This window comes from Oncorhynchus mykiss, chromosome 19 (assembly GCF_013265735.2).
Source record: "Oncorhynchus mykiss isolate Arlee chromosome 19, USDA_OmykA_1.1, whole genome shotgun sequence".
NCBI lineage: Eukaryota > Metazoa > Chordata > Actinopteri > Salmoniformes > Salmonidae > Oncorhynchus > Oncorhynchus mykiss.
Window position 1 is genome coordinate 15,413,216 of NC_048583.1, and position 16,060 is coordinate 15,429,275.

Consider the following 16,060-nt stretch of genomic DNA (forward strand, 5'->3'; position numbering starts at 1 on the left):
CAAGACGTTTAAGATCTAAGCCAGTGGTTGTATCCAAATACCCATACTACATCCTAAATAGAAAGGCCGTTTGAGTATGTGATTTTTGTTTTGTTTTATAGTATGTGACATTTTGAAAATGTTGTACGCTTGAAATGCCTGGATGTCATAGTCATTTCGGCTTCTCACATAGTATGGATGAATTGTAAACTTTTTGGACATTTCACACCAACAATGCATTCACGCTGGAAAAAAAGGAGGACATTGAGATATCATAGTTCTCTGGAAGTAAAACAATATTTTTTTTAAGTTGGCAAAGAAGACGAGCAAAGAGTCTCTGTTAAAATGTAATGTGTGTTTTGTTGTCCTTAAAATTATCATGACCATTGAATTGAACATATTTGAAAACAGATTTATAAATAGGGATGATATTTAGATTTAGAACTGTGTATCCAGAGATTTTTGAGGATTCACTTTCTGGTTTATATCTGTGAAGCCATATCAAAGGAGTACGCTACGGCTGTGGCATAACACATACTTTTTAATAAACATTGTCATAAATAGTATGAGACAATTTGTTTTATACCTTTATTTAACTAGGCAAGTCTGTTAAGAACAAATTATTATTTACAATGATGGCCTAACCCGGACGACGCTGGGCCAATTGTGCGCCGCCCTTTGGGACTCCCAATCACGGCTGGTTGTGATACAACCTGGAATCGAACCAGGGTCTGTAGTGACGCCTCTAGCACTGAGATGAGTACATACCACGCAGTTTAAGTATATAGTACACTGGTATGGGTATTCAGACACAACCTGTGTTTACCACAGACCTTATTTCTGGCATTTATCCAAAACCCCTACAAAAACTCCATTAATTTCCCTATAGGCTTTGTACAACAAACCATGGGGGGTGTTAGTGCCTATGAAAAGACACCATTAAAATTGCTCTCTATATAGCATTATCCGCCAACACACTCCACCACCCTTTCACACTACTTTGGCCCTAACAGGTCCTACATCAACACCATCAGTCTGGGAGGCTGGAACCCCTTCTCTCAAAACCCCCGTAGTTCCTTCTACATTCAAATATGACACCCAAAAACTTCTCTGCTGCTTCTACCAAATCAATCTTCTGGGATTTCCATTCCATCTGTACAGTACAATTTAAAGGGATACTTCAGGATACTACTTCCCCAGGCAGATGAACTAGTGGATACCATTTTTATGTCCAGTATGGAAGTTAGAGCTAGTTTCGCAAGCCAATGCTAACTAGCTATATCACAATGTATCTGTTAGCATGCTCTTCAATAATTGTACTCCCACTGGGCCCAAGTCATCTCTAGTATTTTCCTGGTGATTCGGTTGAGGCTTGGAAGCCTTCACCTCACCTCTCAGCGCAGGATCTTACAAATCATTTTTCTCAGGTTCAATTTCTGAGAGTTCACCATCTCTCGACTGCTCAGGGTTTTCAGGAGAGGAAAATCAAATCAAACTTTATTTGTCACATGCGCCAAATACAACAAGTTACCTTGAAATGCTTACTTACAAGCCCTTAACCAACAGTGCATTTCAAGAAGAGTTAAGAAAATATTTACAAGGGCCTCCCGGGTGGCGCAGTGGTCTAGCTGTGCCACTAGAGAATCTGGGTTCGAGCCCAGGCTCTGTCGCAGCTGGCCGCGACACAATTGGCCTAGCGTCGTCCGGGTTAGGGAGGGTTTGGCCAGCAGGGATATCCTTGTCTCATCGCGCACTAGCGACTCCTGTGGTGGGCCGGGCACAGTGCACGCTGACCAGGTCGCCAGGTGTACAGTGTTTCCTCCAACACATTGGTGCGACTGGCTTCCGGGTTGGATGTGCGTTGTGTCAAGAAGCAGTGCGGCTAGGTTGGGTTGTGTTTCGGGGGATGCTTGGCTCACGACCTTCGCCTCTCACGAGTCCATACAGGAGTTGCCGCGATGAGACAAGACTGTAACTACTACCAATTGGATACCACAAAATTGGGGAGAAAAAAGGAGTAAACAAGTTTTAAATTAAAAAAACAAACATTTACCAAACAAACTAAAGTAAAAAATAAGTAACACAATAACATAACAATAACAAGGCTATATACAAGGGGTAGCGGTACAGAGTCAGTGTGCGGGGGTACAGGTTAGAGGCAATTTGTACATGTAGGTAGGGGTGAAGTGACTATGCATAGATAATAAACAGCAAGTAGCAATAAAACAAATGGAGGGGGGGGGTCAATGTAATAATCGCGTGGCTGTTTGATTAATTGTTCAGCAGTCTTATGGCTTGGGGGTAGAAGCTGTTGAGGAGCCTTTTGGTCCTAGGCTTGGCACTCCGGTACATCTTGCCGTTCTGTAGCAAAGAAAACAGTCAATGACTTGGGTGACTGGAGTCTCTGACCATTTTATGGGCTTTCCTCTGAAACAACCTATTATATAGGTCCTGGATTGCAGGAAGCTTGACCCCAGTGATGTACTGGGCCGTACGCACTACCCTCTGTAGCGCCTTACGGTCAGATGCCATACCAGGCGGTGATGCTACCGGTCAGGATGATCTCGATGGTGCAGCTGTAGAACTTTTTGAAGATCTAGGGACTCATACCAAATCTTTTCAGTCTCCTGAGAGGGAAAATGTTTTGTCATGCCCTCTTCACGACTGTCTTGGTGTGTTAGGACCATAATAGATCATTGGTGATTTGGACACCAAGGAACTTGAAACTCTTGAACCGCTCCACTACAGCCCCATTGATGTTAACGGGAGCCTGTTCGGCCCAAATTGTCCTGTAGTCCACGATCAGCTCCTTTGTCTTGCTCACATTGAGGGAGAGGTTGTTGTCCTGGCACCACACTGACAGTTCTCTGACCTCGTCCCTATAGGCTGTCTCATTGTTGTCGGTGATCAGGCCTTCCACTGTTGTGTCATCAGCAAACTTAATGATAGTGTTTGGCCACGCAGTCGTGGGTGAACAGGGAGTACAGGAGGGGACTAAGTACACACCACTGAGGGGCCCCAGTGTTGAGGATCAGCGCGGCAGACGTGTTGTTGCCTACCCTTACCACCTGGGGGCGGCCCGTCAGGAAGTCCAGGATCCAGTTGCAGAGGGAGGTGTTTAGTCCCAGGGTCCTTAGCTTAGTGATGAGCTTCGTGGGCACAATGAGTCAATGAATAGCATTCTTACATAGGTGTTCCTTTTGTCCAGGTGGGAAAGGGCAGTGTGGAGTACGATTGAGATTGCATCATCTGTGGATCTGTTGGGGCAGTATGCGAATTGGAGTGGGTCTAGGGTATCCGTGATGATGCTGTTGATGGGAGCCATGACCAGCCTTTCAAAGCACATCATGGCTACCGACGTGATTGTTACGGGGCGGTAATCATTTAGGCAGGTTACCTTTACTTCCTTGGGCACAGGAACCATGGTGGTCTGCTTGAAACATGTAGGTATTACAGACTCAGTCAGGGAGAGATTGAAAATGTCAGTGAAGACACTTGCCAGTTGGTCTGCGCATGCTTTGAGTACACGTCCTGGTAATCCATCTGGCCCCGTGTCTTTGTGAACGTTGACCTGTTTAAAGATCTTGCTCACATCAGCTACAGAGAGCATTATCACACAGTCATCCAGAACAGCTGGTAATCTCGTGCATGCTTATGTATTGCTTGCCTTGAAGCAAGCATAAAAGGCTTTTAGCTCGTCTGGTAGGCTTGCGTCACTGGGCAGCTCGCGGCTGGGTTTCCCTTTGTAGTCCGTAATAGTTTCCAAGCCCTGCCACATCCAACGAGCGTCAGAGAAGGTGTAGTACGATTCAATCTTAATCCTGTATCAACACTTTGCTTGTTTGATGGTTCGTCTGAGGGCATAGCTGGATTTCTTATAGGGGTCCAGATTAGTGTCCCGCTCCTCAAGTGCCAGCAACACCGGATATCAGCAGGTCCTCATGGACTGCAGACTGTAAAGACAAATTGAACAGAAAAGCATGAAGGTTTATATAAGAAACTCTTCACTGTACACACAGAAACATGACGTGATAAAATGTTAACCACAGTCAAACACATCTCTAACACTGATTCAAGTACCAAACAATATGGAGTCATTGGAGATTCTAAAAAATAATGGCAATGTGTTGACTCAAATTAAGTATGTTTTGGTTCAACTGAGATAAGGAAAACCTTAATTTCAACAAAATAGTCCTACGCTCACAACATGAAGTACCGTACTTTAATTGCACAAAACGATACGTGACTAGTAGAATAACCATTCTCACTATGGTAACACTTTACCTTTTCTATAAATCTGGTACCCTCGCTTTTGATCAAATTCATATTTAACACTGTCATTACATTACACACTACTTAATGTCAAGTAAACATAGGCACTCAATTCCTCATTATAAAACATGACCATCAAACAGGACAAGGTTGTCACTCTTCATCAGTGAAGCATTTTTACAGACACCATCACACCAACCATCACAATCATCTACTTTGTCTCATCATACTCATTCTTTCCTCAGTTAATCTCATCCAGTTCCCTACTACATCCTAAACCAACAGAATTAACTACAAACAAACTAACTAGTACTACGTTACGTCACTATACTCTATACATGGACTGTGTGCATTTTCTGCTGGTGTATCCTGAGGTAGCGCCTCTCTGAGAACCTCTTCCAGCAGTGTGTACAGGCAAATGGTCTCTCTCCCTTATGGACTTACAGGTGCATCTTCAGCTGGTGCTGGTGGGAGAACATATTCTCACACAGGCCAAAAGATTTTTCCCCATGTGCATCCTCTGGTGGATCTCCACCTGTTTGGGGAAACAGAAGGCTTTCCCACACAACAAACACAGGAAGTGCTTATCATGGCCACCGGATCTACTGATAGCATTACTACTACTGTCACTTGTCAATGGGCTTGTGTAGCCATTTAGTGATGAGGCACTGTGGCATTGTCTGAGGTCTGGTTTAACATAAGGAGAGTGTGAGGAGGATGAAGGCCAGGGAGTGTCAATTGTCACAGGGTTCATGTTCCAGTTGATAGATCCTATAGAAGGCAGGCTAAAGGCAGCATCGGTAAGGGGGTCAACCTCAGGCGCCATCAGTCTCTCTGAATCAGAACTATAGGGCTACAGGACCAGAGAATCGCTAGCCGAGGACAAGTACATTAGAGTGTCTAGTTTGAGAAACAGACGCCTCACAACTCCTCAACTGGCAGCTTCATTAAATAGTACCCACAAAACACCAGTCTCAACGTCAACAGTGAAGAGGCGACTTGGGGAACACAGACACTGTACAGAGGAACTCTGCCTAGAAGGCCAGCATACTGGAGTCGCCTCTTCACTGTTGACGTTGAGACTCGTGTTTTGCGGGTGCTATTTAATGAAGATGCCAGTTGAGGACTTGTGAGGCGTCTGTTTCTCAAACTAGACACTCTAATGTACAGTGCCTTGCGAAAGTATTCGGCCCCCTTGAACTTTGCGACCTTTTGCCACATTTCAGGCTTCAAACATAAAGATATAAAACTGTATTCTTTTGTGAAGAATCAACAACAAGTGGGACACAATCATGAAGTGGAACGACATTTATTGGATATTTCAAACTTTTTTAACAAATCAAAAACTGAAAAATTGGGCGTGCAAAATTATTCAGCCCCTTTACTTTCAGTGCAGCAAACTCTCTCCAGAAGTTCAGTGAGGATCTCTGAATGATCCAATGTTGACCTAAATGACTAATGATGATAAATACAATCCACCTGTGTGCAATCAAGTCTCCGTATAAATGCACCTGCACTGTGATAGTCTCAGAGGTCCGTTAAAAGCGCAGAGAGCATCATGAAGAACAAGGAACACACCAGGCAGGTCCGAGATACTGTTGTGAAGAAGTTTAAAGCCGGATTTGGATACAAAAAGATTTCCCAAGCTTTAAACATCCCAAGGAGCACTGTGCAAGCGATAATATTGAAATGGAAGGAGTATCAGACCACTGCAAATCTACCAAAACCTGGCCGTCCCTCTAAACTTTCAGCTCATACAAGGAGAAGACTGATCAGAGATGCAGCCAAGAGGCCCATGATCACTCTGGATGAACTGCAGAGATCTACAGCTGAGGTGGGAGACTCTGTCCATAGGACAACAATCAGTCGTATATTGCACAAATCTGGCCTTTATGGAAGAGTGGCAAGAAGAAAGCCATTTCTTAAAGATATCCATAAAAAGTGTCGTTTAAAGTTTGCCACAAGCCACCTGGGAGACACACCAAACATGTGGAAGAAGGTGCTCTGGTCAGATGAAACCAAAATTGAACTTTTTGGTAACAATGCAAAACGTTATGTTTGGCGTAAAAGCAACACAGCTCATCACCCTGAACACACCATGCCCACTGTCAAACATGGTGGTGGCAGCATCATGGTTTGGGCCTGCTTTTCTTCAGCAGGGACAGGGAAGAAGGTTAGAATTGATGGGAAGATGGATGGAGCCAAATACAGGACCATTCTGGAAGAAAACCTGATGGAGTCTGCAAAAGACCTGAGACTGGGATTTGTCTTCCAACAAGACAATGATCCAAAACATAAAGCAAAATCTACAATGGAATGGTTCAAAAATAAACATATCCAGGTGTTAGAATGGCCAAGTCAAAGTCCAGACCTGAATCCAATCGAGAATCTGTGGAAATAACTGAAAACTGCTGTTCACAAATGCTCTCCATCCAACCTCACTGAGCTCGAGCTGTTTTGCAAGGAGGAATGGGAAAAAATTTCAGTCTCTCGATGTGCAAAACTGATAGAGACATACCCCAAGCGACTTACAGCTGTAATCGCAGCAAAAGGTGGCGCTACAAAGTATTAACTTAAGGGGGCTGAATAATTTTGCACGCCCAATTTTTCCGTTTTTGATTTGTTAAAAAAGTTTGAAATATCCAATAAATGTCGTTCCACTTCATGATTGTGTCCCACTTGTTGTTGAGTCTTCACAAAAAAATACAGTTTTATATCTTTATGTTTGATGCCTGAAATGTGGCAAAAGGTCGCAAAGTTCAAGGGGGCCGAATACTTTCGCAAGGCACTGTACTTGTCCTCTTGCTCAGTCGTGAACCCGGGCCTCCCACTCTTTCTATTCTGGTTAGAGCCTGTTTGCGCTGTTCTGTGAAGGGAGTAGTACACAGCGTTGTATGGGATCTTTAGTTTCTTGCCAATTTCTCACACGGAATTGCCTTCATTTCTCAGAAGAAGAATAGACTGACGAGTTTCAGAAGAAAGTGCTTTGTTTCTGGCCATTTTGAGCCAGTAACCAAACCGACAAATGCTGATGCTCCAGATACTAAACTAGTCTAAAGGCGGCTAGTTTTATTGCTTATTTAATCAGCGAAACAGTTTTCAGCTGTGCTAACAATTGCAGAAGTGTTTTCTAATGATTAATTAGCCTTTTAAATGATACACTTGGATTAGCTAACACAACGTGCCATTGGAACACAGGACTGATGGTTGCTGATAATGGACCTCTGTACACCTACGTAGATATTCCATTAAATCAGTTTCCAGCTACAATATTCATTTACAACATTAACTATGTCTACACTGTATTTCTGATCAATTTGATGTTATTTCAGTGGACAAAAAAAGTGCTTTTCTTCCAAAAACATTTGTAAGTGACCAACAACTTTTGAATTGTAGTGTATATTTAGTAAGTGTATATTGGTTCAAAAGCGCTGTCGGTGTTTGCAGAATAGGGTGAGATCAGATGCGACGTGAAAGTCTTAGAATGAAAATGTTGTGTTTATTAAAGATGAACAAGTTGTAAATACACCATATGAAAACATACAGTATACACATACCTCAAATAAAAATGATCATGAACTTGATAAACTGCATAAATGAAATCATTTTCTCATTAAAAGTGTCTTGGGAAAAAGTAGTAGAAGTTGAATGGAAGTAATTACATAGTTATATAACCTACGCAGTACAAACACAATATGTAACAGACATTTTAGGCTTATACAGTGAGGAAAAAAGTATTTGATTCCCTGCTGATTTTGCACGTTTGCCCACTGACAAAGAAATGATCAGTCTATAATTTTAATGGTAGGTTTATTTGAACAGTGAGAGACAGAATAACAAAAAATCCAGAAAAAGCATGTCAAAAATGATATAAATTGATTTGCATTTTAATGAGAGAAAAAAGTATTTGACCCCCTTTCAATCAGAAAGATTTCTGGCTCCCAGGTGCCTTTTATACAGGTAACGAGCTGAGATTAGGAGCACACTCTTAAAGGGAATGCTCCTAATCTCAGCTTGTTAACTGTATAAAAGACACCTGTCCACAGAAGCAATCAATCCGATTCTAAACTCTCCATCATGGCCAAGACCAAAGAGCTCTCCAAGGATGTCAGGGACAAGATTGTAGACCTACACAAGGCTGGAATGGGCTACAAGACCATCGCCAAGCAGCTTGGTGAGAAGGTGACAACGGTTGGTGCGATTATTCGCAAATGGAAGAAACACAAAAGATCTGTCAATCTCCCTCGGCCTGGGGCCCCATGCAAGATCTCACCTCGTGGAGTTGCAATAATCATGAGAACGGTGAGGAATCAGCCCAGAACTACACAGGAGGATCTTGTCAATGATCTCAAGGCAGCTGGGACCATAGTCACCAAGAAAACAATTGGTCACACACTACGCCGTGAAGGACTGAAATCCTGCAGCGCTCGCAAGTTCCCCCTACTCAAGAAAGCACATATACATGGTCGTCTGAAGTTTGCCAATGAACATCTGAATGATTCAGAGGACAACTGGGTGAAAGTGTTGTGATCAGATGAGACCAAAATGGAGCTCTTTGGCATCAACTCAACTCGCCGTGTTTTGAGGAGGAGGGATGCTGCCTATGACCCCAAGAACACCATCCCCACCGTCAGACATGGAGGTGGAAACATTATGCTTTGGGGGTGTTTTTCTGCTAAGGGGACAGGACAACTTCACCGCATCAAAGGAACGATGGACAGGGCAATGGACCGTCAAATCTTGGGTGAGAACCTCCTTCCCTCAGCCAGGGCATTGAAAATGGGTCGTGGATGGATATTCCAGCATGACAATGACCCAAAACACACGGCCAAGGCAACAAAGGAGTGGCTCAAGAAGAAGCACATTAAGGTCCTGGTGTGGCCTAGCCAGTCTTCAGACCTTAATCCCATAGAAAATCTGTGGAGGGAGCTGAAGGTTCGAGTTGCCAAACGTCAGCCTCGAAATCTTAATGACTTGGAGAAGATCTGCAAAGAGGAGTGGGACAAAATCCCTCCTGAGATGTGTGCAAACCTGGTGGCCAACTACAAGAAACGTCTGACCTCTGTGATTGCCAACAAGGGTTTTGCCACCAAGTACTAAGTCATGTTTTGCAGAGGGGTCAAATACTTATTTCTCTCATTAAAATGCAAATCAATTTATAACATTTTTGACCTGCGTTTTTCTGGATTTTTTTGTTGTTATTCTGTCTCTCACTGTTCAAATAAACCTACCATTAAAATTATAGACTGATCATTTCTTTGTCAGTGGGCAAACATACAAAATCAGCAGGGGATCAAAATACTTATTTCCCTCACTGTATTTGAAACAATGTCTGGATGCAATATTCTACCCAGGAATATTCAACACTGAAATCTTACTCTCGTTACTCCAAATTCATCTGTGGATCTTTTCTGCTGACAACAATTAAAATTATTTTTTGTCTTTAATGCAGGATTTGATCTAAACATCAGAAGCTATCGAGTGGAATGGTTACTTTCTATGTTATAGAGTGGGATGGTTTTTCTGCTGGTGTATCCTGAGGTAGCTCCTCTCTGAGAACTTCTTCCCACAGTGCGTACAGGCGTACGGCCTCTCTCCAGTGTGGACTCTCTGGTGCCTCTTCAGGTCACCAGTCTGAGCGAAGCACATATGACACTGGGCACAGCTGAAAGGTTTCTCCCCTGTGTGGACCCTCTGGTGCCTCTTCAGGTTGCCAGCATGGGTGAAGCACATGTGACACTGGGTACAGCTGAAGGGTTTCTCCCCTGTGTGGACCCTCTGGTGGATCTCCACCTTCTGGGAGCAGCTGAAGCCTTTGTTACAGAACATGCAGAGGAACCGCTTCTCTTTTCCGCCCATTGTTGCTCCCCCTCTCCGCGCCTTGGCCCTTTCGTCGTTTGAGTTCAATACCTGATTGGAAAAAACACGGCCGTGCAAATCGGAAGGTTCCATCGACATGGACACTGTGTGTAACGGGGAGTGGGTTGCGACATTTAGATTTGTCCCTAAACTTTCCCTGTAATCTAAGAAGTCACTAGTGTTGCCCTGCGAGTGTCCTTCTCCTAAGTGAGTCTCGTCTGCATTCCAGTTAGCCAGTTTCTCTTTCCCGACCGTTGTTGCTCCCCCTCCACGAGCCTGGGCTACAGCCCTATCGTTTAAATGTAATACCTGATCAAAAATCACATGGCCGTGTGAATCGGAAGGTGCCATTGATGTGGACACTGGGTTGCGATCCCTGAACGTGTGTAAAGGGGAGTGGGTGGCGACATTTAGATTTCCCCTGTAATCTAAGAAATCTCTGTCCTGTGAGTGTTCATCTCCTAAGTGACTATTTGCATTCCATGTGGGAGGAGCGTCGCCCTCTACTTTCACAGTCACCTCATCTACCACTATAACATCCCCTTTCTCATCTAGGCACCCTTCAGAGTATACACTACTACTGTACCGGTTCCAGTCCCCTCTAGACAGATCAGTCTGGGTCTCTAAACCCAAGGGCATGTTGCCAGGGTCCATCTCTGTAGCGTAAGAACAAGACAGATCATCAACGCCAGTGTCTAATGTATCACCATCTCCACGGGAATTAACTGTCCCCTGCCTCTGGTGAAATACCATTAAATGCTCTGAGTGTGGAGCAGGAAGACAGTCCAGTCTCTCGGGGTCTGATTGGTGGTTAGATCCTGTGTGTAATAGCCTTTGTGTTACAATTAAAGTCTCTGTTTCTGTCTCCGTCTCTGCCTTGAGGACGGCGTTCGGCGTTCCACTGACCTCCGTGATGCTGCATCGGGTCCTGGTCTGGGGCGCAGCAGTAGTGGTGAGGTCCTCGGTGGCTACAGGGAGCACCACTCCATGAGCTGCTCCAGTCTGGATGTCTCTGCTGTGCAGCGGGTCCTCATCTCCTTCAGATCTCTCCAGCTTGACCCCAGAACCTGCAGCCTCTGCATTTGCAGACTGACACAAGAAGAGGGGAAGTTGTTACCAGTAAATGAGTAGAATTGAATAATAATGTCATAGGGAAGTCTCACAAGCTCCCATATGGCAGATAAATGAGGATGTACATGTAAGCAAGCAAATATCTGAGGAGTTTTTCTGAAATAAACTGGCCACATTTGATGTACTGTAATACTATTACATTAACCTCTATCACGATAACATTCTTGGTTGAGGTTCCACTCCCCTCATCAACAGTGATTGGTTGGTCATCTCTCCATGTGTTGTGTCCCGCTGGCTTCACAAAGCTCCTGTGGCCTCCAGTGAGATTTCCTTCACCAGAGAGAGTGATTGGGAGGAAAAGAGGTGGTTAGGTTATCTACTGTCAATGCTTAATACTTATACTACACTATTGACCGTTTTGACAGTGTGTAGAATTGGCAAGAATGTAAGGTAACGCTTCGCACAACTTCTTGATATACCATTTATAGATTGATTTATTATGTTCCATGCATTATATTGCTTTTTAATGCAGTAATTTTTTTCTGATTATGATATGATATTGGGTCTTTCTGCAAGTGAACTAAAGGAGAATTATTGCATACTAACAAAAAACTGACCAAGACCCAATTCCAGTTAACTTAGCCTGGAAACTATGTCGAATTACATTGAATTCTACTAAAGGCACAAATGAGCGTTTGGATAAGGAAAGTTTATTCTCACGACTTTCACAAGCCAGTATGTTGAATACAGTTATTTTATGTTACTTTACCGCTATGGGTGATAAATGTGCTGGAAGTGCATTCATATTTTAAAAAGTTGACATAATCATAATTTCTTTGGATATATTGTCTAACATTCCTACCTGCAAAAGGACCACCTGCACAGACATCAGGCAAAATAAATAAAAGTATTTTATTCAGCATTCTGGCTTGTCGAGGTCCTGAGAGAGAACTTTCCTGATTCAAACGCTCATTTGGCGTGGTCTCCAATGTCATGAAATTTAACATCAGGTTTCTGGACAATGGTTAACACATCTAAAGTCAAACATGTGCAGATGTGAACTGGGCGACAGGCCCCTCAACCTCGGCAAACTGTACCTCTTGCCATTCCTCTGTATCGGTCAAGGATTTTGACACTACCGGGGCGAGTGGCGAGGATGCGCTCCCGTACCATCTTCAGTTCGAGTAGCTGTACTTTCCTTCGCAATGCGCTGTTTTCTTTCTGGCTTTGAGTTATTTCCAAACGAAACACTGCATAGTCATCGTCTACCAGTTTACAGACCTCTGCCACAGCTGCATTCGCTAACACCTCCATGATGGAGGCTATTTGAGTGTGAAAAACCATACAGTTAGCCATTGTTAGCTAACATTAGCAGCTAGATAGTTAGCGTTACTTAGATAACAGATCGATCAACCAAGGCCCGTCTACAACGAGAATTAAAGACTACCTGGGATACGTTTATGATACTCTGCAGTTAAATGACTCATATTCTGAGTTCCATGGTGTAATACATGACTAAATAACAATATAAATGCTAACGTGGAAATTTGTCTTTGTCACTGTTCACTTCCGTTTACACTTCTTCAGTGGTTTTTAAATGGCGGTTGGCAACCAACTTTAGTGATGCATTACCGCCACCGACTGGAGTGTGGAACAGAGACAGGGTAGTTCTAAAGTTGAACCATACCTAATTAAACTGTTCATCGTGGATACAATTTGCAAATAATTTGCTTTACTATTTTACGGGACTGATGGTACTCATGGTGCTTTCAAGACAACTGGGAACTAGAGATGAAATCATGACTTCAGTGACCTTCAGGTCTAAAAGTCAGAGCTCTAGAAGATGCCCGAGTTTCTGGCTTGGAAAACCTAGTAGGATGACTGTTCAAAACGATTTTCCCTAGTCGGATCTAGTTTTTTTCAGTTCCTAGTTGTATAGAATGCACTGAAGTCAGAGGGATTTCCGATTTCCTAGTTGTTTTGAACAAGGCATTAGTCTCAGCGAAGGGAGGGAGAGAGTAGCAGAGGGTCGGCCTCTTGCGGTTCCAGTTCTCTCCTTCTCTTCCAGCTCCCTCTTTCTGTTCCTCCTGTGAGACTGACCAGAGAGAGGGGACACTGTATTCCACTTGATGCCGAGTCGCACCGCATCTACCTCGTGCCCATATGTATATTGTTCCTAAGACCAGACAAAGTGAAATATTCCTTGATATTAAAATAAACATGACTAGCTGTTGCTAATAATAAAAATGCTATCGATACACTTCGCTACTGATTCATTGCAGCGCGAGTGTAAGTAGGGAGAAGCACGTTTTGTGTTTCTGAATAAAATCTTAGACATGAACACACATAAAAACAGCAGCTCTTTGCTAAATTCTTTGACAGTCTCTCTCTGGTAATGGTTTTAAAAGTTATTAATTCTCTAGTATCAGCTTTGCTCTGGCCGGGTCATGATTTGAGCTATTCGATTGGTAATTTGAGCTATTTCATTGGTCATCGCAGTAGGCGCACTAGATTTAGCCACATACAGGTGAAGTCGGAAGTTTACATACACCTTTGCCAAATACATTTACACTCAGTTTTTCACAATTCCTGACATTTAATCATAGTCACAATTCCCTGTCTTAGGTCAGTTAGGATCACCACTTTATTTTAAGAATGTGAAATGTCAGAATAATAGTAGAGATAATAATTTATTTCAGATTTGATTTCTTTCATCACATTCCCAATTGTTCAGAAGTTTACATACACTCAATTAGTATTTGGTAGCAGTGCTTTTAAATTGTTTAACTTGGGTCAAACGTTTTGGATAGCCATCCACAATAAGTTGGGTGAATTTTGGCCCATTCCTCCTGACAGAGCTGGTGTAACTAAGTCAGGTTTGTAGGCCTTGTTGCTCACACACACTTTTTCAGTTCTGCCCACACATTTTTTATAGGATTGAGGTCAGGGCTTTGTGATGGCCACTCCAATACCTTGACTTTGTTGTCCTTAAGCCATTTTGCCACAACTTTGGATGTATGCTTGGGGTCATTGTCCATTTGGAAGATCCATTTGTGACCAAGCTTTTACTTCCTGACTGATGTCTTGAGATGTTGCTTCACATAATTTTCCTGCTTCATGATGTCATCTATTTTGTGAAGTGCACCAGCCCCTCCTGCAGCAAAGCAACCACACAACATCATGCTGCCATCCCGTGCTTCTTCGGCTTGCAAGCCTCCCCCTTTTCCCTCCAAACATAACAATGGTCATTGTGGCCAAACAGTTCCAATTTTTTTTCATCAGACCAGAGGACATTTCTCCAAAAAGTACGATATTTTTCCCCATGTGCAGTTGCAAACCGTAGTCTGGCTTTTTTATGGCAGTTTTGGAGCAGTGACTTCTTCCTTGCTGAGCGGCATTTCAGGTTATGTCGATATAGGACTCGTTTTACTATGGATATAGATACTTTTGTACCTGTTTCCTCCAGCATCTTCATAAGGTCTTTTGTTGTTGTTCTGGGATTGATTTGCACTTTTCGCACCAAAGTACGTTCATCTCTAGGAGACAGAACACGTCTCCTTCCTGAGCGGTATGACGGATGCGTGGTCCCATGGTGTTTATACTTGCGTACTATTGTTTGTACAGATGAACGTGGTACCTTCAGGCATTTGGAAATTGCTCCCAAGGATGTACCAGACTTGTGGAGGTCTACCATTTTTTTCTGAGGTCTTGGCTGATTTCTTTTGATTTTCCCATGATGTCACGCAAAGAGGCATCGAGTTTGAAGGTAGGCCTTGAAATTCATCCACAAGTACACCTCCAATTGACTCATGATGTCAATTAGCCCACCAGAAGCTTCTAAACTTCACATTCATCTTCTGCATATCTACATCTATCACTAGTGTTAATTGCTAAATTGTAATTATTCCTCCACTACGGCCTATTTATTGCCTTACCTCCCTAATCTTACCTCATTTGCACACACTGTATATGGATTTTTTTCTATTGTGTTATTGACTGTACATTTGTTTATTTCATTTGTAACACTGTGTTGTTGTTTGTGTCGCACTTCTTTGCTTTATCTTGGCTAGGTTGCAGTTGTAAATGAGAACTTGTGCTCAACTGGCCTACCTGGTTAAATAAAGGTGAAATAAATGTTTTTTAAAAAGGCACTGTATTTTCAGATAACCAATTTGGCAATTAAGCAAACAACATGCGTCATTTAACTTGACATCGTCAAATCCTCACCCTGGTAAGGATGTCAGTCGGACTACTGTCATCACCATTAGAGATGGCCCGCAAATCAAACATTATTTGGATATAGCCATCTAGTTAATTATTTGAAAGTTGGCTTGTTAACCAGCCATATTGACGTGATCTGTTATTTGCTATCTAGCTAGCTAGCCAATTTCACCTGGTTCATCAATCAATATAGCCTATCATGTCTGTCAGCAGCAATCGTGATTATACACTGAAAAACTTGCAAAGTAAACATTATCTGCTAACATTACAACGGCAAGTGCGCCCTTCTGCCACTTGACTGGCAGAGCCCACAAAGGATGGGATATTAATCTAAACCACTCATACTTGTCAGATATAGTTCACTTTTATATCATGCAATTATCAAATGAATAGTGGCCACTACTGAGAGATGTCGTGGGCTAACATCAAATATCTGAAATGACATGATCAATTGATGTTTACTGATAATTAAAAGCATGCTGTATATTGGCTGTATAACTTTGATGTAGCTAAATCTGCACAATTGTTTTGCATGGAAATGTATAGTTCTGACGAGGTGATGATATTACAACCAAATAACTTCTTTGGGATAGAGGGCAGCATTTTCACTTTTGGATGAAAAGCGTGCCCAGAGTAAACTGCCTCCTACTCAGTCCCA

At 42.8% G+C, this 16,060-nt stretch overlaps 2 protein-coding genes across 5 annotated transcripts in view; both read right to left on the minus strand.

The window, feature by feature from the left end:
* The window catches only part of LOC110498503 (zinc finger protein 7), a 147,492-nt gene that overhangs the window by 66,109 nt on the left and 65,323 nt on the right, over positions 1 to 16,060 (minus strand). The window lies entirely within an intron of this gene.
* LOC110498469 (zinc finger protein 420) lies at positions 3,785 to 12,778 on the minus strand. Of its 4 annotated transcripts, none has more exons than XM_021575099.2 (4): positions 12,279 to 12,778; positions 11,387 to 11,511; positions 11,017 to 11,199; positions 3,785 to 3,932 (listed from the first exon to the last, which is right to left on the minus strand). In XM_021575099.2, exons 1-4 carry the CDS (start codon positions 12,535 to 12,537, stop codon positions 3,885 to 3,887), a joined length of 615 nt encoding a protein of 204 aa, XP_021430774.2. In that variant the 5' UTR covers positions 12,538 to 12,778; the 3' UTR covers positions 3,785 to 3,884. The 4 variants fall into 4 exon arrangements, with proteins under 4 accessions (XP_021430774.2, XP_036809643.1, XP_036809642.1 ...); XM_036953748.1 differs by having other exon boundaries at positions 3,788 to 3,925; XM_036953747.1 differs by lacking the exons at positions 3,785 to 3,932; positions 12,279 to 12,778 and adding an exon at positions 12,044 to 12,245 and having other exon boundaries at positions 9,465 to 11,199.

Bases quoted from the DNA above. Each gene is read 5' to 3' on its own strand.
- LOC110498469 (XM_021575098.2), bottom strand. From the start codon at position 12,537: ATGGCTAACTGTATGGTTTTTCACACTCAAATAGCCTCCATCATGGAG. The intron at 11,512-12,278 runs GTACAGTTTGCC...TCTCTGGTGAAG, and splicing joins ATACAGAGGAATGGCAAGAG to GAAATCTCACTGGAGGCCAC. The intron at 11,200-11,386 runs GTTAATGTAATA...TTCTTGTGTCAG, and splicing joins AGAATGTTATCGTGATAGAG to TCTGCAAATGCAGAGGCTGC.